The sequence below is a fragment of the Sapajus apella genome, unplaced genomic scaffold (genome assembly GCF_009761245.1).
Source record: "Sapajus apella isolate SASKATOON/1434 unplaced genomic scaffold, GSC_monkey_1.0 scaffold62, whole genome shotgun sequence".
Lineage (NCBI taxonomy): Eukaryota > Metazoa > Chordata > Mammalia > Primates > Cebidae > Sapajus > Sapajus apella.
Genome location: NW_022437002.1, coordinates 13463586 through 13491291, shown reverse-complemented (window position 1 = coordinate 13491291; position 27706 = coordinate 13463586). Strand labels below are relative to the sequence as shown.

General features: G+C 55.7%; 1 protein-coding gene across 4 annotated transcripts in view; it reads left to right on the top strand.

The window, feature by feature from the left end:
* Nucleotides 1-20223, top strand: part of HIVEP3 (HIVEP zinc finger 3) — a 515007-nt gene extending 494784 nt beyond the window's left edge. For 3 of the 4 annotated variants that reach the window (XM_032247574.1, XM_032247575.1, XM_032247576.1), the window contains exons 7-10: nt 2142-2317; nt 8459-8545; nt 12933-13864; nt 15438-20223. In XM_032247574.1, coding sequence (XP_032103465.1) covers nt 2142-2317; nt 8459-8545; nt 12933-13864; nt 15438-16253 — 2011 coding nt within the window. In that variant the 3' untranslated portion in view covers nt 16254-20223. The remainder of the gene's footprint in view (nt 1-2141; nt 2318-8458; nt 8546-12932; nt 13865-15437) is intronic. The other variant, XM_032247577.1, reaches the window with a different exon arrangement.
* The last annotated feature ends 7483 nt before the right edge of the window (nt 20224-27706 follow it).

Here is a 27706-nt window from a genome sequence, read left to right as displayed (position 1 = left end):
GTGTGGGGATGTGAGGGTGTGTGTGGGGGTGTGAGCATGTATGTGAGTGTGTGAGGGTAAGAGACTAGCGGAATGAACATGTGTGTGTGAATGTGGGAGTGTGAGCATGTGTGGGGGGTGTGAACATGTGTGAGTGTAAGGGTGTGAGGATGTGAATGTGGGAGTGTGAGCATATGTGAATGAGTGTGTGAGGGTGGGGGTGTGAGCGTGTGTGTATGAAGGTGAAGGCATGAGCATGTGTGAGGGTGTGAGCATGCATGAGTGAGCATGTGTGAATGTGAGTGTGAAGGTGTGAGCATGCATGTGAGGGTGAGCGTGTGAATGAGTGGGTGAAGGTGTGAACATGTATGTGAGGGTGAGCATGTGAATGTGAGTGTAAGTGTGAAGGTGTGAGCATGTGAGTGTGAGGGCATGTGAATGTGTGTGTGGTATTAGCATGTATGAGTGTGAAGGTGAGCTTGTGAATGTGTGTGTGAAGGTGTGAGCATGTGTGTGAGGGTGTGTGTGTAAGAATGAATGTGAAGGTGTGAGCATGTATGAGGGTGAGCATGTGAATGTGAGAGTGTGAGGGTGAGCATGTGAATGTGTGAGTGTGTGAAGGTGTGAGTGTGTGAAGGTATGAGCATGTATGAGTGTGAATGTGTGTGTGAGTGTGTGTGAAGGTGTGAGCATGTATGAGTGTGAGGGTGAGCATGTGAATATGTGTGTGAAGGTGTGAGTGTGTGAAGGTATGAGCATGTATGAGTGTGAATGTGTGTGTGAGTGTAAGTGTGAAGGTGTGAGCATGTATGAGTGTGAGGGTCAGCATGTGAATGTGAGTGTGTGAGGGTGTGTGAAGGCAGGGTATGGCAGTGATTGTTCTGTTGCTGCCTGCAAGCTCCCTCCCTTAAGTCCCCTCTTCTCAGCCCTTTTCCGCCACCCTCTCAGCTGTCAGCTGACAGCCCCATTGGAGCAGGGTGGAGTCCCCCTGCTGTCCCTTGCTCACCTCCTCCCAGCCACCTCCTGCCCCTCTGTGCTGGCCCCAGGCAGGGGCAGGTGGTGCGGGGTGAGTGGGCCCTGGCAGCTCTAGCTGGCATTGGTAGGCGCACTCCACAGGCTGCGAGGCCACACCTCCTCCACCTGCCAGTGCCAGCGGCCCCCCTCAAGCCTTCGCGAGTCAGAAGGCTCTTCTGGAAGTGTGCCAGGGTCGCCTCTCCTGGCCCACCCCCTGCCACCCTCCCCACCACATCTGAGACTCACACGTGTATAGCATTAGACCAACAAGATGGCTTGATTGTGATCCTGTTGTGCCTGTGGGACTCGTGGGTTTCCAAGTGGAAATGAGAGCATTCTGATTCGTGCTTCAGGGGCCACTACTGAAAGCTGGTGGCACTTCCAGCTAGAACCCCAAGCGACGTGGCAGGCGGCTGGGACCCTGGGTCCTGCAGAGCTTGTGGGCTGAGGTGGAGGTGAGGGAGAGAGCTCGGGGTTTCTTATTCCAAACTCTGAAGCCAGGGAAGCAATGATGGTCCCTGTTCCCTCTCCTCCCGTGAATGTCAGGGTGGCTTCCTGGCAGACTGGACAGGCTTTGGGGCAGGCAGGTCCATAGCTTGGTTCTGGCCCCTTCTGGCTATGGGATCTTGGACGAGCCTCTCACCGTCTCTAAGCCTCGGGGTCTCATGGGCTCTCCATGGTGAGGTGGCTGTGCTTTGATTTGGGGAAAGTGCCTGGCAGAGTGAGCACTTGGTGAATGGCAGCTGCCAGAGCTGCTGGTGTTGTTTATCATTTCCTCTCTGTGACTCTGGTGGCCCACGGTGGCTGTTTTTTGTGGGGGAAGCTGTAGCCCAGGCTGGCTCTGCCCAAGAGGCTGTCTGGCACCCTGCAGCTCCACATCCCCTCGGTGGGAAGCACAGGTGTCTGCTGCCTCTGGGGGAGAAAGAATAGTGCAGCCCCGCCTGTCTGAGGGGCAAGGGTGCTGGGGTCCACGGTGGATCCCCAGCGCGACTCAGGTCCTCCCACTCCCGTGGTCCTCTGGTTCCATGGCCTCCACTCCTTGTGCCCGTAACGGGCTGAATGCAGCTAGGAAGCGCGTGCGTCTTCTGAGGTGGGAACCTGCCTCTTCTCCTTTTTTTTCCCTTTACTATGACGCCTGTTGCTCATAGGTACAAATCAAACGAAGAGTATGTATATGTGCGAGGCCGCGGCCGAGGGAAATATGTTTGTGAGGAGTGTGGAATTCGCTGCAAGAAGCCCAGCATGCTGAAGAAACACATCCGCACCCACACTGACGTCCGGCCCTATGTGTGCAAGCACTGTCACTTTGCTTTTAAAACCAAAGGTAAGAGACAGTCAGCTGGGGCACGGCCCCTGCCCGCTGCAGGGAGCTCCCCTCTGGGAGTCCCAGCACAAAGTTCAGGTGCCGAAACCTCTTTGCAGGGGGCCTGGAGCAGCCCCATTTCCTGGATTCGCACCCAGCTCGGTGCCCAGTGGCAGAGCAGCTGGCTCCAGACTGGCCCGTGGCTCCCCATGGCTGCCCACAGCTGTCCTCCTGGGTCTCGCACACAGCCCCTGCACCTGCGCTGCCCTGCCCTGGCCTGCCTAGCCTGGCATGGCACTCTTGTGCACAGTTCCTGGTTTTGCATCTTCTCTCATCCCCCACCCCCTTCTGCATGTCTCCTGAGCCACTGATCTGAGGCCCTCCAGCATCCATGCTCGTCACTGCCACTCTTGCATTTGGAAATCCATTCCACTCCCAGCTGCTTAACACACTTGCATGCTCACTTCTCATGCCAGTGTGCGCTGGCCTCCACCCACCGCTCCACTCCCACCATTCCCTGCTCCACCCGGCTTCTCCGCACCTCTCAGCACAGGGCCGGCCCCCCACTCCCAGACTGGCAGCCTTGTCACCCCTGCCCCGGCCACGCCCTACATCAGGGTCAGGATAGGCTCTGGCAGTCACCTGTGAAAGGAGGGACCTGCTGCAAAAGGCGTGAATCCAAGAGAGCTGTGATGGGCGGTGGACTTGGCCTGGCCTGCCGCAGCCACCCAGGCCACGCCCCCAGTGTGGACGACGGCGCTGAGTCCATGAGATTCTTGGATCGTGCTCTCCTCATGCAGGACAGGCAGGGAAGACCCTGGCAGCTTGCTCCCTGCAGACTGAATGCCTTGGTGGGAGACTCGGGGCTCTCAGCACCCCTGGTGTCTTCAGCCTCTTGAGCTTTATAGATTTCTGGGTCAGGGTTTGGACATAAGTGTCCCGTCTTCTCCTTTGAGCAGGTTGGGGGCCTCCAGGAGCCCCGTGGTTTCTCAGGGGGTGAAACTCAAGGGCATCTTTCAGCTGTGCCACCTGTTGACCTTTCTTCTGTTGGCAGAGCTGCTCCCATTGAACGAGGCTAGGCAGCGCTCTGGAGGGGCCCAGCAGGATCCCTGCCCGTCTTCACTTCCTCCATGCTCTTGTTCCTGGTCCCTTCCATTCTTGCTATACCAGGTCAGGGGCCAGTTTATCACATCCCCTGGCACAGTGGCCTCTTCTCTGACTGTGTTCCCATTTCTGGTCTCCGGACCCCATTAACTGAACCCCTGCCCTCCTCCGTCCCCTCTCCATCATCTGCAAGTTGAGCTCCAATTTTCCTGCTGAGGTTTTAGTTTAAACAAAGTGCCTGCCCTCCCGCTGCCTTTCCCCGATCCTCTTCTCTTTTAGCGTCTCATAAACAGCGTCCCAAAGGGTTATCAGAGAGGGCAGATAGGCCCAGGGCTCCCCACTCCACCCCATGGGTGCTTCAAAGGTGTCATCCATCCCTGGAGCCCTGCCCAGCATGCGCCGCCCTGGACATGGGCTGCCCCTGACACACCCCCTCCAATCGCACTTCCTCTGGCCTTCTGCAGCCAGTGGAGATTTTATGGAAGAGCCAGATGGTGATCACTGAGTGACACTTCAATTGATGGTCTTCAACTCTAAAAGCAGAAAAGTTCTCACCCAGGTCCCCTTGAAGAAACTGATCCCAGAAAACAGAATGACTTAATGCTAGAGCTGTAACTAGAACACGGGACCCACGCTCCAGGAATCACCCCGTCACCTTCCTTTCTGTGAGCAGTTACTTCCCTCCCTTCCCGGGAGTAAGTGGCAAAAAGCTGCACTTGAGATGGCCTGTGTCCAGGGGACCACACTGTCCTCAGCCTGAGGAACCCTGAGAGCTCCTCATGCAGAGCACACCTGTGCCCCACACGCAGCCCAGGTGGCCCATCACCTCAGGAAGCCATCACTCTGCCGCTTGAGACCGGAAGTTTCCAGCCCAAGCAGTTTCCCCCAGGGGGCCCACTCAATTCCCTTTGCCTTGGGTCCCTAGCAGGAGCCCCCGCTTTCTAGAAAATGCCTTCATTGGAAGCTGTACTGAGCCTGTCTGCAGTCCCTTCCTGGGTCTCTCGGAGCCAACACAGATCCAAGGCGGAGGGCCTTGGAGGGTCCCGAGCACGTAGTCTGAACAGACGGGCTGTAGCCCTCCACATTTCCAGGGGTGTAGAGTGTCCCCCGAGGGAAGGCTGCCCCTGCTGTCTTGAAGGCCAGGTCCACATGGCCATGCTCTCAACCAGTGATCAAGGAATGCCCTGAGCTCTTCCTCAAATGTTCATAGAGGCTTCTAGAAGAATAGAACCTTCCAGAACCAATGCAGGGAGCAGATGGGAAATGGTGGAATCTGAAATTCTTTGGCTAACAGAGGGGAAGCCAAGTGGGATGGTGGCAACGGAAACAGGGAATGTTCCCCATTAGCTCTCTCTGCATATGGGGGTGAAGGGAGAGCAGGACGCTGGAGCTCCTGTCTGTTTCCGGGGCCAGGTGCCTTCGTGGAGTGCTGAGCCCCGTCAGCCATCAGCTCAGACAACACAGGCCCCTTCTCTCTGGGGCTGTGTGCCTCCCCATCAGGGCACCTGCAGGCCTGCCCCAGGCAGCCCTCCCGGCCCTGCCACCCAGCTGCACCAGGGCCTGGGCGCCCCTCCTGCCTTCCTGTCTGTCTCTGTCTGCCGTGTGTGTCTTGTCTCTTGTGTCAGACGTCGTGGCAGCAGCTCAGCCTCCTGAAACTGGCTAAGGAACGCGTCAGTAGGTGGGGCTGGGGAGGCCTGTGGGTGTCCCTGTGGTGGCTGGGGGGGTCCCATTTCCTCTTCTCAGATGGTTCCCAGAGGCTGGTGGGTGACTGTGCCATGTCCAGGCCCTTGCACCGATCGCCTCAGGGGACAGAGATGGCCTGAGGTCTGCCAGGCCGGCAGGGGCGGGGACAGGGCAGTTGGTCAAAGGCAAATGAGGCAGGCAGGGTTGTTGGTGGAAGCCCTTTTATCGGAGGTTCCGCCTCCTCCCGACACCTATCACTTCCCCCAGCTTGCCTCAACTCTTCATTCCAGGGCTGTCAGGCTTTTGGTGGGGGCTGGGATGACTGTGAGAAGCTGTAGCTCTGCCTGACAAGCCGAGGCCCTCAACAGGGAAGTGGCGTTCAGGCTGCGCCTGCAGCCATGTGCTCCACCTTCCCCTTTCACAGAGGAGGAGACAGGCCTGGAGAGGGGACATCACAGAGGGACCTGGACACTGCCCATCCAGTGTCCACTCCTGGAACCCGCAGAGTCACCTCCGATCCCTGACTCCTTCCTGTACCCCCCAGGGTGGAGGCAGAGGAGAGGCAGGCCTTTGGGGGGCTCCCTGGTGCCTTCTTCTGAGAGAGGTAAAACCATTTCGCCATAAGCATCATCTTAGCATCTCTTCCTCCACACCCAGCATGTCGTGGCAGAGCCCCCGGCTGCTCAATAGAGTGACTGGCATGGGGGCGGGGTCTGCTGTCTGCCAAGCACACTCCGCTGCCACTACATGTGTCACCTCATCAAGTCCTCCTGCATCCCCACGAGGTAGGTATTACTTCATAGCTGCAGAAACCAGGGCTCAGAAGCTTAAGAAACTTGCCCAGGAGCCCACAGCTAGCAAGCAGCAGAGCCCACGGTCAAACCCAAGGCTGTCAGGTTCCGCCCAGGTTCCCTTCTGCCTCCACATGGAGTGGGAAAAGCCCCCCGAGTCTTGATACCTGGGTCCAGATGGAGCTAGGCACCAACCAGCACTGTGGCTGTGGGCCACTTGATTCGCTGTGTTGATTCAAGCAGCCCTGCCAGCATCCGAAACAGCCAGTGATCTTGTCTGATGGTGCCATCAGCACCTGGGCCCAGAGTTAGATCAGAAGCAGGGAGAACCTCAGCCTGGTGGGGGTTGAATTACATGGACTGTGAAGTTCCTTCCAACACTTTCCTCCTGCGATGAGAACCACACATGGGTATTGTACACCCATTGTGTGCCCATCATCTAACTTGGTTGATTAGAGACCTAAACCTTCCAGGCAGAACAGGTACTACAAACGAGGTAATAGCCAAATGAGCAGTGTCTGTAGTGCCATGTGGCCTGGGGTAGTCAGGGAGGGTGGGCCTGGCTCCAGAACCATAGACGGTGGGTCTCTCTGATCCACGGAAGACCACAGCTGCCTTTTCCCACCTCTTGACTGTCCTACTCCAGCTCATGATAATGAGGGCAGAGGTCCACAAGGTTGGATAGGGACCTCGGGGGACCTTCTGGCTACAAGATGACTCTGGAAATTATGGCTTTGCTCCCACTATGGCCAGGAGTAGAACATGCAGGTTTATTTCCGGTTGTAGAAGAAAAACCCAAATTGAACTAGGACCAAGGTAAAGAAAGAGGAAAGAGCTCCCCTTGCATCCCAGCTGCCCTTGACTTGAACACCTCAGGGAATCCCAGCTTAAGGTTCCCCCATCAACCTCTTAGGAAAACCCTGAAGATTTCTTCTAATTCTCAGAATGATTAACAAGCACCCTTTGGTTCATCCGCTGGGCCCTCTCCCTGGTCACCCGTCCATCCATCCCTCTCATCTAATATCTTTCCTGTTCATTTATCTTCTCATCCTATTTGTTCCTACCATTCTCCCATTTGTCCTCCCACCCATCCAACTTCCCATTCTTGCATCCTCCTGTCTGTACTCCCATGCACGTAAAAGTGCATGTCCATTCACCCATCCAACCGGTCGTTCTTCATTCTTCATCCATCCATGTCTCTGTCCTCCCATCCAGCTCTCCATCAACCTATCTGTTCACTGACCCATTCTCCCTCTGTCCTTCCATTTATTTTCATCTGCTCACCATCCTCCATCTGTTCGTCTCCTTATCTGCTCATCTAATGTTCCATCCTTCTGTCTATCCTTTTCCTGTTCTTCATTCTCTTTATATTTCCTTTATCCATCAATCGCTCTATTCACCCACTCCCAGAGGCTTCCCTCTTTCCATTCTTCTCTCCTCCATCCATCCATTCAAACTTACTAATTAATTAGATTAACGGGACAGAGCACCTGACTCAGGGAACTTATGACTTACGATGTTATGACCATATGGAAATATAGCCATCCCCAAGGCAGCAGTGAGCACATCATAGCCTGGGAGTAGCTGCCGGGCCCAAAGGAATATCCTGAGGCGTGTGGCCTGTGTTCTGGGGTAGGCTGGGATGCTCTGCCTGTCCTTCCTAGAACACTCCTGTTCACAGAGCTGTGTGGCCTATGAAATGTTGCGCACCTGTGGGGGAACTGAAGCTGTTGATACTGTTCCCTGATGCCACAGAGCTGCTGCCTCTGCTCTTCAGCTTGTGGGCTGGACCTATAACCAGGGCAAAGACAACCTCCCCTCTAAGGGCTTTGTAGGCATCGAGCAGGACAAAGCCTTGCCTGGGACTTCCCAGAACCACCCTGGTCCTGTGTCTGCACTGCAGATTGGCCTGGGGAAGCTGAGGCCCAGAAAGGGGACTTCTCTACGGAAACCAAGCTTGGCCCCCAGCCCTGTGGCTCCCGAGTCCCTGGCCAGTAGACGTCCCTATTCTCACCTTCTGTCCTGTCCTCAGGCCTAATACTAAATTTGCCCTGGTTTCTCTACCTAGACTTTAGAATTCTGCCCTGTGGGTTGCCCTAGATGTGTCCTCAGCCAGAAAGACATGCTGAGTCCTCACCCGCCACGCCGGTCAATGGGATCCTCCCACACCATCCCACACCTGAGATGGCCAATAGTCCCGCCTGATGAGTGTCACCAGCTCCTAGGGCCAGACTTAAATCAGAAGCCAGAAAAGCCTGTTGCACTTGAGTTGTCTTTTAATTTCTTTTTTGTTTGTTTTTTAACCAGCATCCCACTTCCTCATTATACTCTCTGTCTCCTCACAGCCCCACGCCCACCCCACCTAGCTCCTGTGCACTGCCCTGAACAGCAGCTGTGGCTACACTTGGCCTGAGCACCAGGGCAGAGGGATGTCCCAGCTGCTGCCCAGCCCCTGCAGCCTGCAGGGCCTTGACTGGTCTGAGAAACCGCGGCCTGCCGGCCAGGTGCTACCTCCATAAGCCCTGGGTCTGCCCTGGCCTCTTGCCCCACTACAGAGCCTAAGTCTGTTCTCCTTTCTTTCCAGGGAATCTGACTAAGCACATGAAGTCGAAGGCCCACAGCAAAAAGTGCCAAGAGACAGGGGTGCTGGAGGAGCTGGAAGCCGAAGAAGGTAAATATTTCCAACCTCCTCCCTCTTCCCTTCGTCCACCTTCCCTTCGCCTTTCCTCCTTGCCTCCCCTGCTTCCTTTCTGTCCACTTTGCCCCATTCCTCCTCCTCCCCTCTCTCCCTCCCATGCCTTCCCCTTCAGTTCTCCCAACTATCAGATACAAAGGGTAAATTCCCTGAATGATGGAGCCCACTCCGCACATGCCATAGGGTGTGCTGTGCAGCCCTAGCTATCATGCATTACCATCTGTCATGCAGGTGGGGCACCTGGCACCCATGGGTGCTCAGTGAATGTTTACTGAATAAATGCACATGAGAGTACTTAGAGTCAACATTGATTGAGTGCCCGCTATGTGTCAAGCAGGTCGTAAATGTATGCCCTGAAGTATCCCAGCAGCCCCTCCCAGCGACGCCATGGGACACATATTCTCCAAAGCCCCACACCCACACTCCTGCCTTCACACTCTGGCATGGGCCTGACCCATGGGCCTTTTGGAGCTAGGGGAGTTTCAAGAGAGCCCACAGCAGACCTCAGCCGCTTGTTCCCTCTACACACCCCAGCTGTGGCGGTCAATCCTCAGGAGGCACCTTAGAGTCAGTCTCTGAGGAGACAAGGCAGAGCAGTCGAAGGCAGCGGGTCTGGCTGGGCACTGCCCGGCCTCAGCAGTCAGGCAGGAGGCCAGAGGGGCTTTGTGGTGGACAGGGCCCTCCAGCAGGGGGAGGCTGGAGCCATTTCTCCAGCACCAAGCACAGCAGGAATCCTGCTGATTCCCTGAAATCAGCCCCAGGACTTAGAGTGTGACAGACAAGAGTGTGTATTCACGCACGTGTGTGTGTTGTTCCGTTTTTGTTTTTCCGATTTGGGGATGTATTTGTGGTCTTACAAAACAGAGTTAAGTCACATTTCCCTTTAAGTGGAATAAGTCACTCTTATGGAACAGAACACGGTGAACTTGGGGCTGTTCCCCCCACAGCTAGAATGTGGCTTCACTATGCTTAAGGATACACTGGGCCATATACATATGTTGTCTCATTGAGTCCTCATAACAGGTGGCAGAAACTGTGTCACGCATGTTAAGGCAGGGAAGGTAAAGCTCCAGCAGGTAAAAATAGCCCAAGGTCACACAAAAACCCTGGCTGCATGCCACCCCACTGCCTGGTGGGCCGGACCAGGGGAGCCTGAGCCTAAGCCGGAGTCCTCCCTCCAGGTCCCTGCCCCACCCCAGCCTCATTTTCCCAGTACGGAGAACAAGGATGCTGAGAGCCACGTTTTTGAGGACGAAATCCGTGCATTCATTCCAGAAGTAATTACTGGGCACAGTCACTGTGCCGGGCTCCGTTCTGGGTGCTGGAGATTCCGCAGTAAATAAAACAAGGAAGGAACAAAGCTGGGCAAGGAGCGAGGGTGGAGTAGAGCAGGGCCTTGCCTGTGAAGCCGAAGAAAAAGCAGAGGAGCCAAGTGAGGGCTGGGGCACGCGGGGAGGGCCGCTGTGATAGACGGCGGTGTGAGCAGAGAACCCACGCGGAGGAACCGGGGTCAGGAGCCACGTGGGGTCAGGAGGCACGTGGGGTCAGGAGGCACGTGGGGTCAGGAGCCACGTGGGGTCAGGCAGGAGCTCTTCCCCAGAGACAGCAGCAGGCTCTTGGCCCACGTGCTGGAACCTGCAGGGTGCGGGGGACAGACAGTTCAGTGAGAGCTGGAGCCTGGGGGTTGAGGGGCACGGGGGTGTCCGGGAGTAGGGGAGGGAGGCAGGGCGTCCTCTGGCCTGTGCCGGGGGCGCGGGGAAGCCGGGTATGCTCAGGAGGTGGAGAAGCGGCGGGATTCTGGGTGGGCTCTGGAAGGAGAGCCCACAGGCTCAGCTGACCCCATATGGAGCAGAGGGGAGGGGTGAGGACGAAAAGGAGCCAAGGAGGTCTCCAAGGTTTACGGCCCAAGAGACTGAAGGATGGAGTTGCCACTTCCCGCGACAAGGCAGATGCCGGGGGGAGCGGCAGGAGGAGCTCGTGTCTGTGGGACGCGAGGTGGCGCGTGGGAGGACAGCCTGGAAAGAGCGAGGCGCCCCGGCCCCGCCCCCGGTGCTGCCCAGGCTTGGCGCCAGCGCCACCGTGTGGCCTCTTCCAGCGGCTCCCGCCGCGCGCTCAGCTTTCTCATTTGTGGAGCCTTGGCCTCGATCCCAGCAGGGGCGGGGCCGCTCCAGCAAGGGCCCTGGGAAGGGGCCGCCCAGCCAGGGGCATTCCCCAGAGCCCTGCAGGAACCCACATGTGGAGGGCCCGGCCAACTCTGAGCCTGAGCCGAGCAGGGGACTCTTGGCTTCCAGCATTACTGCACTGAGTGCCCAGGACAGGCCACTACCCCCACTGCGCCTGAACTTCCACGTTAGTAAGGAGGGTCTTGAGGAGCCCCCCTGCTGGACATCAGGAGACGCTGGTCCTGACTCTCCCTCACTCCTAACACTACCCGTGACCTTCATCTGCAAAATGCTGACAATGCCACCCCAGCTGCCTGCCTGCTGACACTAGGGAGGCAGGGATCACGGGATGACAGGAGCTGAAGTTTAATGGGCACTTACTGTGTGCCAGGCCCCCACAGTCCTCTCAGCATCTTCCTAGGGTGCTTTTATTGCTACCCAGTTTACAGATGAGGAAACCAGACACAGAGAAAGTAAAATATCCAACATCACACAACAAGGAAGTAGTGGTGCTGGGATTCAGACCCAATCCCTCCCTGCTTCTTGGAGTAGCATATCATTTTTAAACTGTCAGTGTAATAATTCAAGGGCTGTAAACCTTAGTTCCGACTCAGCCACCAGCTCTCACTGGGTCATCTGTGCCTGGATTTTGCTGTATGTAAATGAGAGGCAGGACCAGGTGTCCTGGTGCTGAAGCAGGCCCCTGCCAAAGTCCTAGGCAAGGGAAGTCAATGCCTGGGGCATAACTTCGAAGTTCACCCCCATCCCCAGCCCTGCTCTCATCCTAATCCGTCATTCCGCCTCTGCTTTCATCACCCTGCCTCTAGCCTCGGGGCCCTCCCTCTGCCTGCCAGCCCCAGCTCCGCCCCATAGTTTTTGACCTACATCCGACTGAATGCCCACTTTTGTCCACTTCGGACATCTGACTGCTGCGTGCTGAGTGACTTGGAAGCACTAGTGCCAGGCTTTCTGGCCCCTAGGCAGCTGTGCATGGTGGAGAGCCAAAGCCTGGCTGCCCCACCGGCCTGGGTCAGCTTCTGTGCCAGCCCTCCTGGTCAGCAGTGGGTACAGGACTGACGTGTGAGTGACGGGGCTGGCCGGCTCAGCCCACCTGCAGCAACCTCACTCTGCAGACCAGAAACAGGTTCCGACAGTTTAGTGGTGGGCCAGCGAGCAGACCAGATGTTCGCAGAGCTCTCCCCAGCGTCTGGATTGCTGGCCATTTCAGAGGTGCCCAAACTAGACCCCTGACATATTAGAGGTGAGCCGGCTGGTTGGGGCCATCCCAGAGGAAGCAGACCAGGAGGCTAGAATTTCAGAGCCCCAAACCCTGCAGCCGGGAGCAACCTAGACTTCAAAAGGGCAGTGGGTCCTCAGATAAGAGTGTGGCTGGGATGGGGACCTGCTCTGCAGCTGGAGGCCAGATTAGCCAAACCGCCCACAGAGGTCAGAGTCTGCCACCTGCCAGGTGCCATGGTACCAGCCAGCGGGAGCCTGGTCACTATGGCAGATGTGTGTTTAGACTGACCATGGGTGGCTCTGTGCTGCTGGACCAGCCAGTGTGACTGCGCTGCCCTGGAATAATAGATTTCATCATGAATGGATTGATATGGTAGCTGTAATTATTTCTAAGCCCTTACTGTGTGCAAGGCCTTCCTTTTACTCCTCCTAGAAAACCCTGTGAGGTGAGACCATCACATTCATTTAACAAAGGGGCAGACCAGCACAGCAAAGTGGGGTAACTTGCCCATGGTGAAGCCAGCACTGAGATGCTAGTGGAAAAAAACAAAGAAACAAACGAAGACTGTCTTCTTTGTTATGCTCAATCCCAGCCCTGCTACTGTCTTCCTTGGGCAAGTTACTTACTCTCTCCTACCTCGGTTTCCTCATCTGTAACATGATGATAAGAACAGTACCAGCTTCACAGGATGCCTTGAGGTCTAAATGGATAAATATACCTAAAGCCCTTGGAGATGAACATTGCACATTCTAGGCATAAGGGAATTATTGTTCACTATTGTTATTCACAATGTGCTCCCATATCTATTATGTTTCTTGGTTGTCACAACAATCTTGTGCCCTTGCCATGGCTATCATGCCCAGGTGGCAGGCAAGGAAACTGGGGCTCAGAGAGGAGCAGCCATGGGGCCAGTGGGGCCAAGGCTTAATGGTGACCTTGGGTCTTCTGTGTTTGCCCTCAGGAACCAGTGACGATGTGTTCCAGGACTCAGAAGGGCGAGAGGGCTCAGAGGCTGTGGAGGAGCATCAGTTTTCAGACCTGGAGGACTCAGACTCAGACTCAGACCTGGATGAAGACGAGGATGAGGATGAGGACGACAGCCAGGAGGAGCTGTCCAGACCATCCTCAGAGGCGCCCCCGCCTGGCCAGCCACACGCACTGCAGGCAGACTCCTCACCCATCTTGGGCCCTCAGCCCCCAGATGCCCCTGCCTCTGGTACAGAGGCTACACGAGGCAGCTCCGTCTCGGAAGCTGAGCGCCTGACAGCCAGCAGCTGCTCCACGTCCAGCCAGAGCATCTTGTGCCTCCCCCGGCTGGGACCAGCCGTCATGGGCTCTGTGGAGAAAGACACAGGCTCAGCCCTGAGCTCCAAGCCTGTGTCCCCAAGAAGACCGTGGTCCCCAAGCAAAGATGTAGGCCACCCACCACTAGCCCGCAAACACTCACTAACCAAAAACGACTCGTCTCCCCAGCAATGCTCCCCGGCCCGAGAACCACAGGCCTCAGCCCCGAGCCCACCTGGCCTGCACATGGACCCAGGAAGGGGCCTGGGCCCACTCCCTTGTGGATCTCCAAGACTTGAGCTGTCTCCTCTCACCCCCCACCCCCTGGGAAGAGAACTGCCCCTTGGAGCACATGTGCTTCTCAGACTCGAGGGTACCACCAACCCGGGCCTCCCCAGACACTCGCCCACCCGGAGATGGTCTCCAGGTCAGGCCGAGTCACCACCACGGTCAGTGCTGCCAGGAAAGTGGGCCTTGGCTGGGCCGGGCAGCCCCTCCATGGGCGAGCATGGCTCAGGCTTGGGGCTGGCCCCACGGGTTCTCTTCCCGCCCACGCCTCTACCTCACAAGCTCCTCAGCAGAAGCCCAGAGACCTGCGCCTCCCCGTGGGTGAGTTCCTGCCCCTGGTGGCTGGGCCACTTCTCTCCTGTGGGTGCAGGGGTTGCAAGTTCACCCCCTCCTGGGTATCACACCTGGAACTAAACAGCTCCGCCAGCTCAGTAGTTAATAATAATTTAGCAAAAATTTATTAGGCACCTACTGTGCCAGGCACCATGCTGGGTGCCCTAAATCAGCTGGCTTATTAAACTTCATTTTAGCCTCAGAAGCAGAGAGTATGGACTCTGGCGTTCATGGGATCTGGGTTCTACCACGTATTAGTCCGTTCCTGTATTGCTATAAACGAGTACCTGAGACTGGGTAATTTATAATGAAAAGAGGGTTAATGGGCTCACAGTTCTGCAGGCCGTATAGGAAGTATGGTGCCAGCATCTGCTCGGCTTCTGGGGAGGCCTCAAGCAGCCTTTACTCACAGTGGAAGGTGAAGCAGGAACAGGCACCTCACATGGCAGAGTGGGAGCAAGACAGAGTGTGGGGGGTGGGGGGTGCCACACACTCAAAATGCCAGATCTCATGAGAACTCACTCGCTCCCTGGAGGACCATAATCAGGCCATGAGGGATCAGTCTCCATGACCCAAACACCTCCCACCAGGCCCCACCTCCAACATTGGGGATTACAGTTCAATACGGGATTCTGGCAGGGACAGATATCCAAACTATATCATATCACTTGCAAGGGGTGTGGCCTTGGATGTGGGTGTAATTTCCCACCCCCCCCACCCATCCCCATCTGCCTGTGTTCTTTGAGAAGATGACAGAACTTAAACAAAACCATCGCCATCTCCAGCATCACTGTCACCAATGCCCTTGGAGGCACCACAGCCAGTACCATCCCTGTCAACCATCAGCACTGTCCCCATGGCCAGCAGCACCACCGTCACCACTGCACCAACACACCCCTGATGCCACCCATCAGCACGGCCACCATCCCTGTCCTCTCAGCTGCCATGACCCCACCACGGACAGCACCATCATTGTCAGCTGACCTTCACCTTCCGACACCTTCTCTGTCCTCATGTTGCTGTGACCCAGCCCTGTCACTCCAAAGGGATACTGATCTAGGAATCTTTCCTTGATTTTTAATTTTAGGGTCACATTCAAATTCCTGGGGGCAGCACAAGGTCAAGAGCCTCAGGTAGGAACTCATGTCCAAGGGTGAAGCTGAGTGAAGACCATTTTACAAATAGAAGAGGCACCAGACCCACATAGAGGCCACACTCATGGGTGACAGCAGGGCCCCACCTCACTCATGGGTGATAGCAGGGCCCACCTTGCTCAAGTACCCCCTCCTTTGAAGACAGGTATGCTGGCCAGAGAAATGGAGTCCATGGGGCCTGAGTGTGCCCATGGTCACTGTAGAGCCGGACATGGCGCATTCCAGAGACAGCAGCTGGCTTGGCATCAGTGGGCAGGGAGTCAGGAATTTGGTTCTGGGCCCAGCTCAGCTGGGACTCTGGACTCGCTCTGTGATCTTGGGCGAGTCCCTCTCCCACTTCCAGGCCTCAGCTCCCCACGTCTCCAGCACGTGACCTTCACCTCACCTTGTCTTGTTTTCTGCCCCAGCAGAAGGCCGTGTCCCGAAGTCCCTCCTGCTCACCCGGCCCTGCTCATCCTCTCTCCTCCCGACCCTTCTCCGCCCCCCATGACTTCCATGGCCACATCCCGGCCCGGACAGAGGACAACATCTTCAGCCACCTGCCTCTGCACTCCCAGCACTTGACCCGCGCCCCGTGTCCCTTGATTCCCATCGGTGGGATCCAAATGGTGCAGGCCCGGCCAGGAGCCCACCCCACCCTGCTGCCAGGGCCCACCACAGCCTGGGTCAGTGGCTTCTCCGGGGGTGGCAGTGACCTGACAGGGGCCCGGGAGGCCCAGGAGCGAGGCCGCTGGAGTCCCACCGAGAGCTCGTCAGCCTCCGTGTCACCTGTGGCTAAGGTCTCCAAATTCACGCTCTCCTCGGAGCTGGAGGGCAGGGACTACCCCAAGGAGAGGGAGAGGACCGGCGGAGGCCCGGGCAGGCCTCCTGACTGGACGCCCCAAGGGGCCGAGGCACCTGCAGAGCCCACACCCACGCACAGCCCTTGCACCCCTCCTGACACCTTGCCCCGGCCGCCCCAGGGCCGCTGGGCAGTGCAGTCCTGGAGCCCCCGCTTGGAGTCCCCACATGCACCGGCCAACCCCGAGGCCTCTGCCACCCCGCCACTGGACCGCAGCAGTTCCATGGGCTGCCTGGCGGAGGCCTCTGCCCGCTTCCCAGCCCGGAGGAGGAACCTCTCTGGGGAACCCAGGACCAGGCAGGACTCCCCTGAGCCCTCAGGAAGTGGGGAGCCCAGGGCATCTCCACATCGGCCTGAGGACAGGGGCCCCCCCAACGCTTAGCCTCTCTCCAGCCGCTTCAGCATCTGACTTCCAGCGTCCAGACGTTTCCAGCCACGTTCCTCAAGTCATCCGCTCCCTCGGCCCCATCTGGCCCTCCGTCCAGGAGCTCTCACGGCCCCGTCTGTTGTACCTTCTCATGTATGCAGTTACCTGTGCCTTTTTCTACACCTTTTGTTGCTTGAAAAGAAACAAAACAAAACACATACATACATTTTTTAAAAACCCACGAGGAGTCTGAGGCTATGAATAGTTTATGCTTTTGGGAGAAGGCTGAGGGTGGAACCTCCTGACCCTCCCCACCACGGTTGGCAGCCACCCACCCCAGAGGCTGGCAGAGGGGAAGGGGTGCACTGAGGGGCAGAGAAAAAGGAAACTTTAAACAACATGGAATTAAATGTAAAAGGAAGCACTCCTGTGTACAGATGCTAGCAAGGTTTCTGTTTATCCCCACTTTACCCCTGCCCAGCTCGTGGCCACCCCTCTCTGCCAGCAGAAAGACCAGTGTCCCCAGGCAGAGGGGTGCAAACACAGGTGGATGACCCACCCAGGCCCCAGCAGGCAGGCCCTGAAAAAATAATCTTTTTCTTTTTTTTTTTCTTTTGCAAGAAAATAAAATGTTACTTTTCCTAGGATTTCAACACAAAATAATAGGAGCAGGTAGAAGGAGGAGGGTTGGCTCCCCAAGGGCTCCTGGACACTCTGGAAGTCTGAGTCCTAGGCCCATCCTGGCACTCCATGGGTGGGCAGGCCACCCCACCCACGCATCCCCACTCCCGACACTCCCTTCTGCTCCCCACCCCGGTCCCCTGGGCTGGGGAAGGAGTCCTGACTGTCTGTCCCTGGCTCTGGAGCCCCTGACTGAGGCCTCACTCTCCTGTTGCTTCCTCTGTTTTAAAACTACCCGCAAAGGCGGAAGTGGCAGGCCCCAAGCCCTAGGGGCTGCTTCTGAGACTGGGTTTTGGGTTTTGTTTCACCTTAGTTCCTGCGGTACAAGGGACCCTGTTCCCCTCAGGGCTGGGTTTTTCCAGTGCTCTGCAGCAGAAGTTTGCAGGGAACTGTTTCCTCTGCCCCTGTCTCCACTACCCTAAGGAAATACCCAGAACTGTGACTGCTGGGCACGGCCTGGGCCTGTTGGTCGTCTTACACCTCTTTTTGAAAAAGAGAGAGGGTGTGGTGTTTGATAGTTTGCCCAGCCACCTCATTCTCTTGACCTAGAGGATTTTTGAATTGTCCTAAGTCATTGGAATTCTTCTCTGAAGCAATCAGTGCAAGCCAGTGCCTCTTCCTTATCCCCGTCTCTACCTTCAGAAAGCTGCCCTGCATTTCCTGGGGCACAACTCTGCTTTGTAAGAAAAATCATAGGACCAGAAATGTAAATCCCAAATTGAACTATGGAACCTGAACTCTAGCAAGTTTGCCCCAACTGGGAGAGGTGAGTTTTCTCCCAGTCTTGCAAAAGTGATTGTCTTTACTTTCCACAAGGGAGGGCCGCACAGGGACAGCTGTCACGGCCCATGCAGGCTGGGTTTGATGCCACCCTATACAGAGCAGGGACCTCTCTGGCCAACCTGTAGTCCTCAGCCAGGCTGTATGAATCCCGGGGCTCTTGAGCTGTTGAAGCTCTTTGGGTCCAGGACACAGTAGGTGGGGAGGGTTGGGACCCTGCTGTGAGCTCCGTGTGCTGGCTGTACTTGCCTCTTCCAATTCGTGGCCTTTCCCTGCTTGGTCCCTACTTGACAGACAAACCAGCCACCGTCCAGCCTGCAGCCAGAACACCTTCACTCTCCTTTGCCTCACTCAGCGCTAAGACAAAAGTGAGGCAAAAGGCAGGGCCTCCCTGGGGGTGCACTGTGCTCCAGGGTTCTGGGGAGTCGGGGTTAGGCAGTAGCTCCTGGTGGCTTCACTCAGAGACCAGGGCTCTCATCCTCCCCAAGAGACGCAGCAAGCCCAGCCTGGACCACACTGTCCATACTGCTGTCGTGGCCTAGCAGAAAGTGACTCCTCCTCCGAGTCCTGGGAGGCCAGGGCTTTCTCCACCCCTGCCTTTCCGCCCTAACCCACGGGACTGCCCACGGATTGGAGGCTTCAAGGGCTGAGGTCTGGGAGGTGCATAAAGGGCATTGCTTCGGCCCAAGTTAGAAATCTTCCTGGCCAAGTTCTTCCTGCCCCAGACCTACAAAGCAGCAGACTGGGCGCTCTGGTGGACTAGCCCCTGCCCTTGGTGGGGGGCCCATACCACTCCACCCCACCCTGCCTTCCAGCTCGCCTGGGCATTTTTCTTCCTGTACTCAAACAGCCCACCCACCCAAGGTTTCTTCTATGGGCTGCCTAGCAATGAACAGTGCAGCCGGCAGGCCAGAGTCCTGGCATCACCGGGCTTAGGCAGGGAAGCCACAGGGGCCAGTGTCACTGGAGACTATTTCTAAAAGATAGGGGGAAATGCACCAATAGAATCTCACCAAAGGGCTGCCTCCATATTGATGCTGTGCCCAGAGTGACAGCACCAATGCCACCAGCCTGGGTATATGTCACTGGGCACAGCTCTAACCCCCCTTCTGGACTCTAGTCCCACTCCTCTGTGCACAGAGCCCCCAGCCCACAGGTGCACCTTCATGATTTGGAGAAGACGCTGGCCCCATGCACACCCGCCCCTGGGCCTTCTTCCCTGTTCCCAGTTCCCTGTTCCCTGTTCCCACTTCTGAGCTTCCTGTTTGCCTGTGATGTCACTGCACCTGTTGAGGGAAGCGTCAGAGGAAGCAGTGGCTGACTTGGCACAGATGCCTGCTGCGGGCTCTGTTGAAATGCTCCAGGTGGCCATTCCTTGGTACTAGCCCTGGTCCTTGAGTGTGGGCAGTGGGGGAGGAACCAACTGGTCAAGGTTTCAGAGCCAAACCTCGCCTTCGGCTGGTGAGTCCTTGCCCCCCAGGCCTGCACTCCACGATGCCCTTCACCCTTGGCAATCTCAGGACCATTCTGCATAGTAACCCCACTCCTCTCTGAGGACATGCCTGCCCCTCCCGCCCGCACCTATGGCTCTCACTCTGGCCTCAACCCCTGCAACCCCCAGGAGCCTGACAGCAGCCAGCTGCCTGCACTGTCACCTCCAACTTCCAGACCCAGAAGTCCCTCTGCTTCCCTCTGTTGGAAAAAGCCTAAAAGAATTAGCTTCCAGATTCCTCTAGCCCCTGCTCCATTCCCACCCAGTCCTTCTGAAGAGGAATGAGCAGCACATCTGCACTGGATTTCTCTCTAGTCCTTTCTCCAGACAAATCCTTCTTAAAGCAAAAGTCCTGGCTGAGCACCTGTCCTTAGGGACCAAGCTGCCGTGTGACCAGGGGAAGGACATTCCTGAAAGGCTGGTCCACCAATTCTGCTTCTGTGTTGTGAATCCAGTCTGCTTTCCATTAGAAAACCGCTTCGGCACTTACGATCACTTTACTAAATCTAGTATTTAAAAAAAAGAAAGAAAAAAGAATCGTGCAGGCAAATGTAAATTACAATGCTCTCTGTAAGATAAATATTTGCCTTTTTTTCTAAAAGGTGTATGTATTCTGTACGTGAAATTGTCTGTAGAGAGTTTCTATGTTCTTAAATGGCAATACATTCCAAAAATTGTACTGTAGATATGTACAGCAGCCGCACTGGGATGGGGTGGTTTTGCCTGTAATTTTATTTAAACTCCGGTTTCCACACTTGCATCTTGCAATGTTGGTATGGTATATATCAGTGCAAAAGAAAAAACAAAAAAACAAAAAATCTACGCAGGTCTAAAGCACAGAGTCTGACGTACAAAAGGAAAAATGCTCAGTATCGATGTGTGTGACCTTTGTTGTAAATTACATCTGTACTGTGAATGAGAAGTTTTTACAAGTATAATAATTGCCTTTATTACAGCTCTGGCTGAGTGTTCAGCCTGAGGATATTTTTTAAAAAAACAGCATGTTGGAATAAATTTGAAAATCCCAACATAGCCCTACTTGCCTGGCTCATAGTTTTTCTAGAGGGTTCCACGGTGTCAGAGTTGGAAGGACACTCGGCATCCCAAGTGCTCGTTTTGCTGCGGAGCAGTCAGGCCAAGAGAGCGGGGGTGACTGGACCACAGTCACACAGCTCAGGACTCTCTTGCGGCCCCTGGGAAGACCTCGCGAGGAAGCAGCAGATACAGCACCGTGTGGTTTGGGGCCTGTATGTGTTCCCTAGTCTGCGGTGACAGATCACCACAAATGAGGTGGTTTAAACAACAGAAATTTATTCCCTCACAGTTGTGGAAGCCTGAACTCCAAAGTCAAGGTGCTGGCAAAGCTGATTCCTTCTGGAGGCTCTGAAGGAGCCTCTCCTAGCTTCCGGTGGCTGTAGGCAGCTCTTGGTTTATACACTCATCACTCCAGTCCCTGCCTTGATAAGGTCACATTTCCAGATTCCAGGCATTAGGACATGAACTTAACTTTTGGGGGGCCCCTCATTCACCTCACTACGAGATGAGTAGTAAGTGAATTGGTTCTTGAGTGTTGGCAGTGGGGGACGCACAGCCACTGACTGCCTGTGTGACCTTGGGCAACTCACCTAACCTCTCTGTGCCTCTGTTTCCTAGTCTGTAAAGTGGAGGGTCATGATCTATATAAGGGCTGGTGGGGGGATTAAATCAGATCGCATATACAGGGTGGCTAACAGAGCCTGGAACATAGTAAGCCTTCAACAATTTGTTTCCCCCAGCGTGCTGGGGTTACAAGAATGCAAAAGAAGTGGAGTCCCCACCTTTTGTATTCAGCAATGGTTTGCCAAGTGCCAATGAGAAGCAGTCGTTGATACCACAGTGAGTGGGACAGACACAGAACCACCACGAGGAGCTCACATTCTAGCAGGGGAGGCCATCATCAATTACTCAGTCCACTGGCCATCACGGCTGTGGTGGAAGAGAGTGACAGTGCCAATCCAGAGTGAGTCTGCTTCACCCAGGGGACCTTTCCTGGAAAAGTCCTAAGGGTCGGGAGGACAAAGAGAGCCATGAGAAGGAGCAGATAGATTGATTGATGGGAGATCAAGAGGGATTCTCAGGGTAAGCACCGTCCAGAAGTTTCATGCTGAGAGCCTAAGAGGGTCTGTTTGTTCAAAGCAATCGGGGGATTAATTGTTGCGGCTTTTGGGAAAGCTGGACTAGTATAATTCCTGGCACATAGCGGGCCCTTTGTAGATGCTGCTGAGTGTGGAATAAATGGTCGTGGTGGATGGGGGTGGTTGAGGAGTGAGGACAAGGTGGGGAAATGGAGGCAGCAGACACAGACGCCTTCTAGGGGCCTGGGCTAGAGACTGGAGAGCTGGGGCAGTCGCAGGGGGGTATGGGGTGCAGGGAAAAGAAGCCGAGTATGTGATGGGCTGGTGGGGAGACAATGAGCACATGTAGACTCCTCTCCCACTGTGGCCCAAAGGAAGGGAGGGAGGAAGTGCAGATGCAGTCAGCATGTCTGTTTGGTGACAGGAAGTTGAGGACACTGTTTGTTTGAGACAGAGTCTCACTCTGTTGCCCAGGCTGGAGCGCAGTGGCACAATCTCGGCTCACTGCAACCTCCACCTCCCAAGTTCAAGCAATTCTCCTGCCTCAGCCCCCCAGTAGCTTGGATTACAAGCACGTGCCACCATGCCCAGCTAATTTTTGTATTTTTAGTAGAGACGGGGATTTCGCCACGTTGGCCAGGCTGGTCTCGAACTCCTGACCTCAAGCAATTCATCTTCCTGGGCCTCCCAAAGTGCTTGGATTACAGGCGTGCGCCACCACGCCCAGCTGAGGACACTCTTGAAGATGGATTTCGTGTGAGAAATAGAGTGAAATCACCTGAGGAAGTTGCAGCGTGAAAAGATCAAAGACACTTGAGGAGGTGTGAATGAGCTTTGAAAGGAGCAGGCGGAAGCCCACAGGGAAACAGGGAAGGCACCTGCGTGGCATCGCAGGCCGGCTGCCCTCTGCTCAGCAGTGTGGTTTTTCCAGCAGCCCTCGTCCGCTGGCTGTGGGCATGGGGAAGGTGGCCTGGGCTTAGCCAGGCCATGGGACATGAAGACAATGAGTCACTGGAGGTGAGTCACTGGCAAGTGAAGAGGTAAGGCCACTGACCACTGAGCCCACAAGCTGAGAAGGAAGCAAACAGGCCTGGCTGATAAGGAGAAAGGCCAGTGGTCAAGTGGTCACTTGGATGAAAACAGGAAAATGTTATGAATTGGCTTAACTCGTTGGATGAAGACTGTTGGCCACAGGCACGGGTGGTTGAGGTACAATGACAGAGATCACCACTGGGATGAAGGGGACAGGAAGTGAGCGTGCAGGGTGCCGAGTGGGTTATGCTGGTGGCAAGTGAGGCCATCACTGAGCATTGCAGGGCTTAAGTGGCGATCTGGGCTGTGAGCCAGAGCGTAACAGTCAGGGTGGGTTCTGTCCGCTGCAGAAACTAGCAACGCAGACACTCAGTGGCTGAATGCAAGGGAAGTGTATTTCTTCCCCTCACTGTATGTTCAGTGTGGGTCGGCAGGGGAATGATGCTTATCCTAGTCAGTCAGAGAGCTAGGCGGATAGAGGCTTCATCCCTGTGCTTCCATGACCCCGCGAGGCAAGTACAGAACTTAGCGCTTCCCACTGGCAACTACAGCGAAACTCCATCTCAAGAAAAAAAAAAAAGCTGGCATAGATGTCAAAGAAGTCTGTGCTTGGGCAGCCCATGTCCTTTTCCTCGGCAAGAGCAGGTAAGTAACTCATAGCTGGCTGTATTTTGGCTCTACGTGAAAACAACTATCCCTTCCATGCATATTTTGCCAGCGAAAGCAAGTCACATGGTCATGCCTGATGGAGGAGAATGAGAAGAATTGGAAACAGCCCTCATGATAATCATACAAGGCTTGGACTTCTCAGAACTGGACTAGGAGATGAGCAGATGTCAGCGATGGGAGGGGGAGGGCCTGACAGTGTTGGCCTCCAAGGTGCTGGATTTTTACAGTGAGCAAGTGAAAAAAATAACAGTCGCAAAGAGGCCCCGGGAGCAAACATGGCATTTGGCTTTAAAATCATGGGACAAAGAGCCATTGTTGGAGCAGGTGCCTGGGGAGCACGTCCTTGGGCGGTGGGGAGGGCCCGTCTCAGTCTAGGCCAGTGGGGAAGGACAGCCCCCAAGAGCCACAGAGGGAGAAGAAGAATAGCGTATTGTGTGCTAGGCCCAGTGCCCATCATTTGACACACTCAATTTGTAGTCCTTACAACAACCCGGCAAGATGAGAGTCACTATCCCCATTTTTAGAGAGGAAAACAGAAGGGCCCCCAGCAGCCGAAGGTACGCAGCTGGGCAGGGGTGGTATGAGGACTAGAAAACCCTTGTCTGACTCCCATGAGGTCCTTCAGGAAACCTGAGGTCTTCCCTCCCCTCCCATCTCACACTCAGGCTCCAGGAGAGCCCCGGGTCTCAGACTGATCAGCTGCGACCACCCAGGGTCCAGCCGACGCTTCTCTCCAGCAGCCAACATCCTGACTTGTCAGCATGGCTGCCTGGTAGCCACGTTAGGTCCTTGTGCCTGAGGCCACAGGTGCAAGGAGTGACCAGCAGATGCCAGGGCCTAGGTTCCAGTAGCCAAGAGCATGAAAAGGGCCATGAATTCTTTCCTGCACTGTCTGCCGACAGGCCCATGGCCCACCAGTCATTCACGCATCATGGCCAGCAGGCCTCCCAGGCTGCTCTCTAAGGTTCGTGAACCACTTTCCCATTTGGAGTGGACTAGGGCAGGACGCACACTCCCATTTACAGATGAAGGAGAAAGCCCAGGATCACTCCCTGGCCAGCAGCAGGACCACTCCCCTGTCCCCTTAACCCCAGCCTCAGAGGGCAGTGGCCACTGTTGGATGCTGCTGAGGCCTTCACCAAGCTTTGTCTGGGTCCCAGTCCAGGTCTGGCTGGGGCTGCAGAACTCGGAGATTCTACCCTCACCCTTAGGCCTGGGTCCTCTCTGGGCTCAGAACCTGGAGACCACACTCTGTTCTGGAGACTCCAGGGGGCGGGCCACTGTAGGTGGGATGGGCCAGCCTGAGATGGGCATGAGAGGAAAGAAGGAAGGGCTGGTGGAGGACAGAGAGCAGGTGAAGAGGGTGCAGATGGGTCCGTGCTGCGTGGGACTCATCATGGGCACTGCTCGGGAGACGCTGGGAGGAGACACCTCAGAACCTCGTCATCTATGCCAGAGCAGAAAGGTAGGAAGTATCGGCCCCATTTCACAAGCAAGGAAATTGAGTCACAAAGAGGTTATTTGCCCAAGGTCAGGGTGCCAGAGTGATGACACTGCTTCCCCGAAAACATCAGGGCCAGGAGTTGAAACCAGGTCCCCACATTTGGGAAATGATTAGCTTCCTATGGAAAGAGAATCTGGGCCTCTTTGCTACTCAGCAGCCCTGGAATCTGGGTTGGGGCTGGGGGACCCCAACATACATATTCCCCAGTTATTTCCAGGCATCACTGACTTTAGGGGACCCCACTGCCTACTGCTCCCTTTCCAGATGAGAATATTGATGTCCAGTGCTTGGCCCAAGGCCAGGGCTAGGTAGGATTCCCAAACCCTCAACAAAGCCACCTGCACCACCCCACCCATCCCTCCTTTGACCCCAGGCCTGAGTTCAACTGCCCGTCTCTCCTGCCCAGCTCTGCCTTTTTAGGAAAGGAGAAAAGCAGCCCTGGGGGTGGATGGGCTGACGGGCAGGCAGACATGCTAATCCACCAGCTCCTGGTGTCTCTAGTTACCCGTGGTTTGGGGCTGGGCAGCCCCAGCTGGGAGTGCCAGTCCAGCCAATGGGTGCCGCCGGCCGAGCTCTCTGCCAGAGCCATACAAGGCTTTGCCACAGCCCAGGCCTGAGCTGGCATAGGGCAGCCCCAGCACCAGCACCTGCCCCGCCCCTGAGCCTGCCAGCCCAGCACGTCCTCGGACTCTACCTAATCCAGCCTGGAAGCAGATGGGGCTGCCATGCACGTGCACCAGGCCCAGGCCACTCCAAGTTCAGGGAGGTGGCACTACCAGGGCAGAGGCCAGAGTCACGACAGGGGCCTTGCAAGTCCTGGTGATCCTGGCCGGGGTCTGGGGTGGCAACGCCTAGGCCTGGTCCAGGCTGCATGGTCTCTGGACAATGACCACCTGCCCCTCCACCTCTGAAGAGGGTCTCAGCAGAGTTGCTATCTGACTCCCACCTTATGGGATCTTCCCAGCCTAGAACCCATTTCATCCATCCTGGGTTCAGGCTGCATGCTCCTCTCAAAATGAGGGGCATCCATTAGTGTGTGCCTGTTGTGAGCGCCATGTGTGTATGTCCCCTGTGGCCTGCAGGTGGGGACAGACAGCCCCTCCCCAGCACAGCCCATCCCACTGTCAGCTCATAATGCCTCTAACTTAATGCTCATACGATCCCCGGAAAATAGGAAATATTGGCCCCATTTAACAAGCAGGGAAACTGAGTCATGAAGAGGTTATTAGCTCAAGGTCAGGGTGCCAGGATCCAACTTTGGAGCAGTCTGACTCTGGAGCCTGTGTTCTAGACCTCTGGACAATGCAGACCTCCTCTTAGAATTTTCTATCCTGGAGGGAAGGGGGACGGACACCTAGACCAACGTGTGAATGCAGGAATGAAAGGCATGTCTGACATAGCTGAGATAAGAGGACGCTTTGATCCCCAATGGTGAGAGTGGGGGGTGCTTCCCAGGCCTCCAGTGCACCAACATTGCAGGCCAAGGCCATGACGGCCCACGTCTGCAGCGGCCCAGACTGGAGTATCCCTGGCCACCTCTGACAGCTAGATTCCTCACAGAAGCCACTGGGTTCGAGCATCCTTGTGTGTCCTACGTAGGCCAAGCTGAGCTAAGGGGCAAGACTGCGGTGCTCTCCAGGGCCACCCGACAAGTGAGGGGAACGTGCTGGCACAGGGGGGAGGGTAGCGGGGCTGGCTGGCATCAGGCTCTGTTTACTCACCCAAGAAAGGAGGAGATAAATATAGACACAGGATTACTCAGATACAGCCTGGGAAAACCGGCTTCTGAGCCTCGACTTCAGCCCTGGCCCAGCCTCGCCTTCTCCAGCCTGCCCACGCAGTGCCTGCTGCCAGGCCTGCCCCGCCTCCTCTCAGGACTCCCCACCTGGAAACTGAGGGGCAGCCCTTTCTACCTGCTCTCGCTGGGAACTGGGCACTTGTCTCAAGTCCCATAGCAAGTGAGAAACAGACAAAGTCAGCACTCGACAGGGCACTGGGAGTCACCTTTGAAGGCCTAGGCACTACACCAGCACAGACACAGTTTCCTCAGTTTCCCCATCTGTGAGGTAAGGGCTGGGGCACCCAGCCCTCAACTTCATTGGGCCTGCATGTAGAATGGAGTAGGAGACCACCCACCAGTCGGGGGTGAGGCTGGGGCCTCACACACAAGGAGATGCCAGTCAGAGTGGCAGGTATGGGGGCTACCCTCAGACCCTGGAGCCAAGCTGCATGTGTGCCAGGAATTAGCTGTGGGACTTCAGGCAAGTTACTTTACCTAACTGTGCCTCAGTTTCTTCATCTCTAAAATGAGAATAATAATAGTCTACTAATGATAATTACAACATGTTATGCATAAATGTTATGCATAGTATAATAATTAATAATAATGGCCTCCTAGGGTATTACAGAGAATTAGAGGAGTTATTGTATGCAAAGCACTTACACCAGGGCCTAGCACACGTTTATTAGAATAGTAGCCCGCTGTGGCAGGTGGGGTGCAGGGTGCACGTAGCCTGGGTGGGCTCTCACCTTCCACAGGACGTGCTGGGCCCTGGTCTATGCAGTGGACAGCTCTCTGCTATTCTCAGGCCCTGACAGCAGCTCCCCTGCCTCCCTTCCCTGACTGACAGCTTCTAGAGTCAGGTAGACACAGAGTTGGCAGTGGCTCCACCACTTACAGGCTGTGTGACCTTGGACAAGTGACTAGCCCTCTCTGAGCCTCAAATAGCCATAACCCTAACCCTTACCTCAGAGAAGCTCAGAGAGGGCCATTTCTCCCGCATTTCTCCCTCCAGGGATTGGAATGAGAGTAAATAGGGGAACATGTGGGAAGCTTCCAGCTGAGCTGGGCAAATGGGTTCTCTGCGTTTGATTTCATCCTGACCCCCTTCTTTCAATTCCTCCAACTTCCTCCTGTGGCCGTGAGCTTGGCCTGAGAAGGGTCACACCTGGATACATAACCCTCACATATGCAAGGGCCCTCAGGTATGGGAAATGCATGCCCCAACATCATGCATGAGTGGAGGTCCTACTCACAGGCCCATGGGGGCCCCAGGAGTGTGTATGTTTCCTCCTGCACAGGCCCCTGCTGTCTGGCACGCATGTGCATCCACATGGCTGGCTGTGCCCACTGTGTGCATATCTGCCAATGCACACACAGACCTATGCACACGCGGACACACAGGGGCACAGCCAC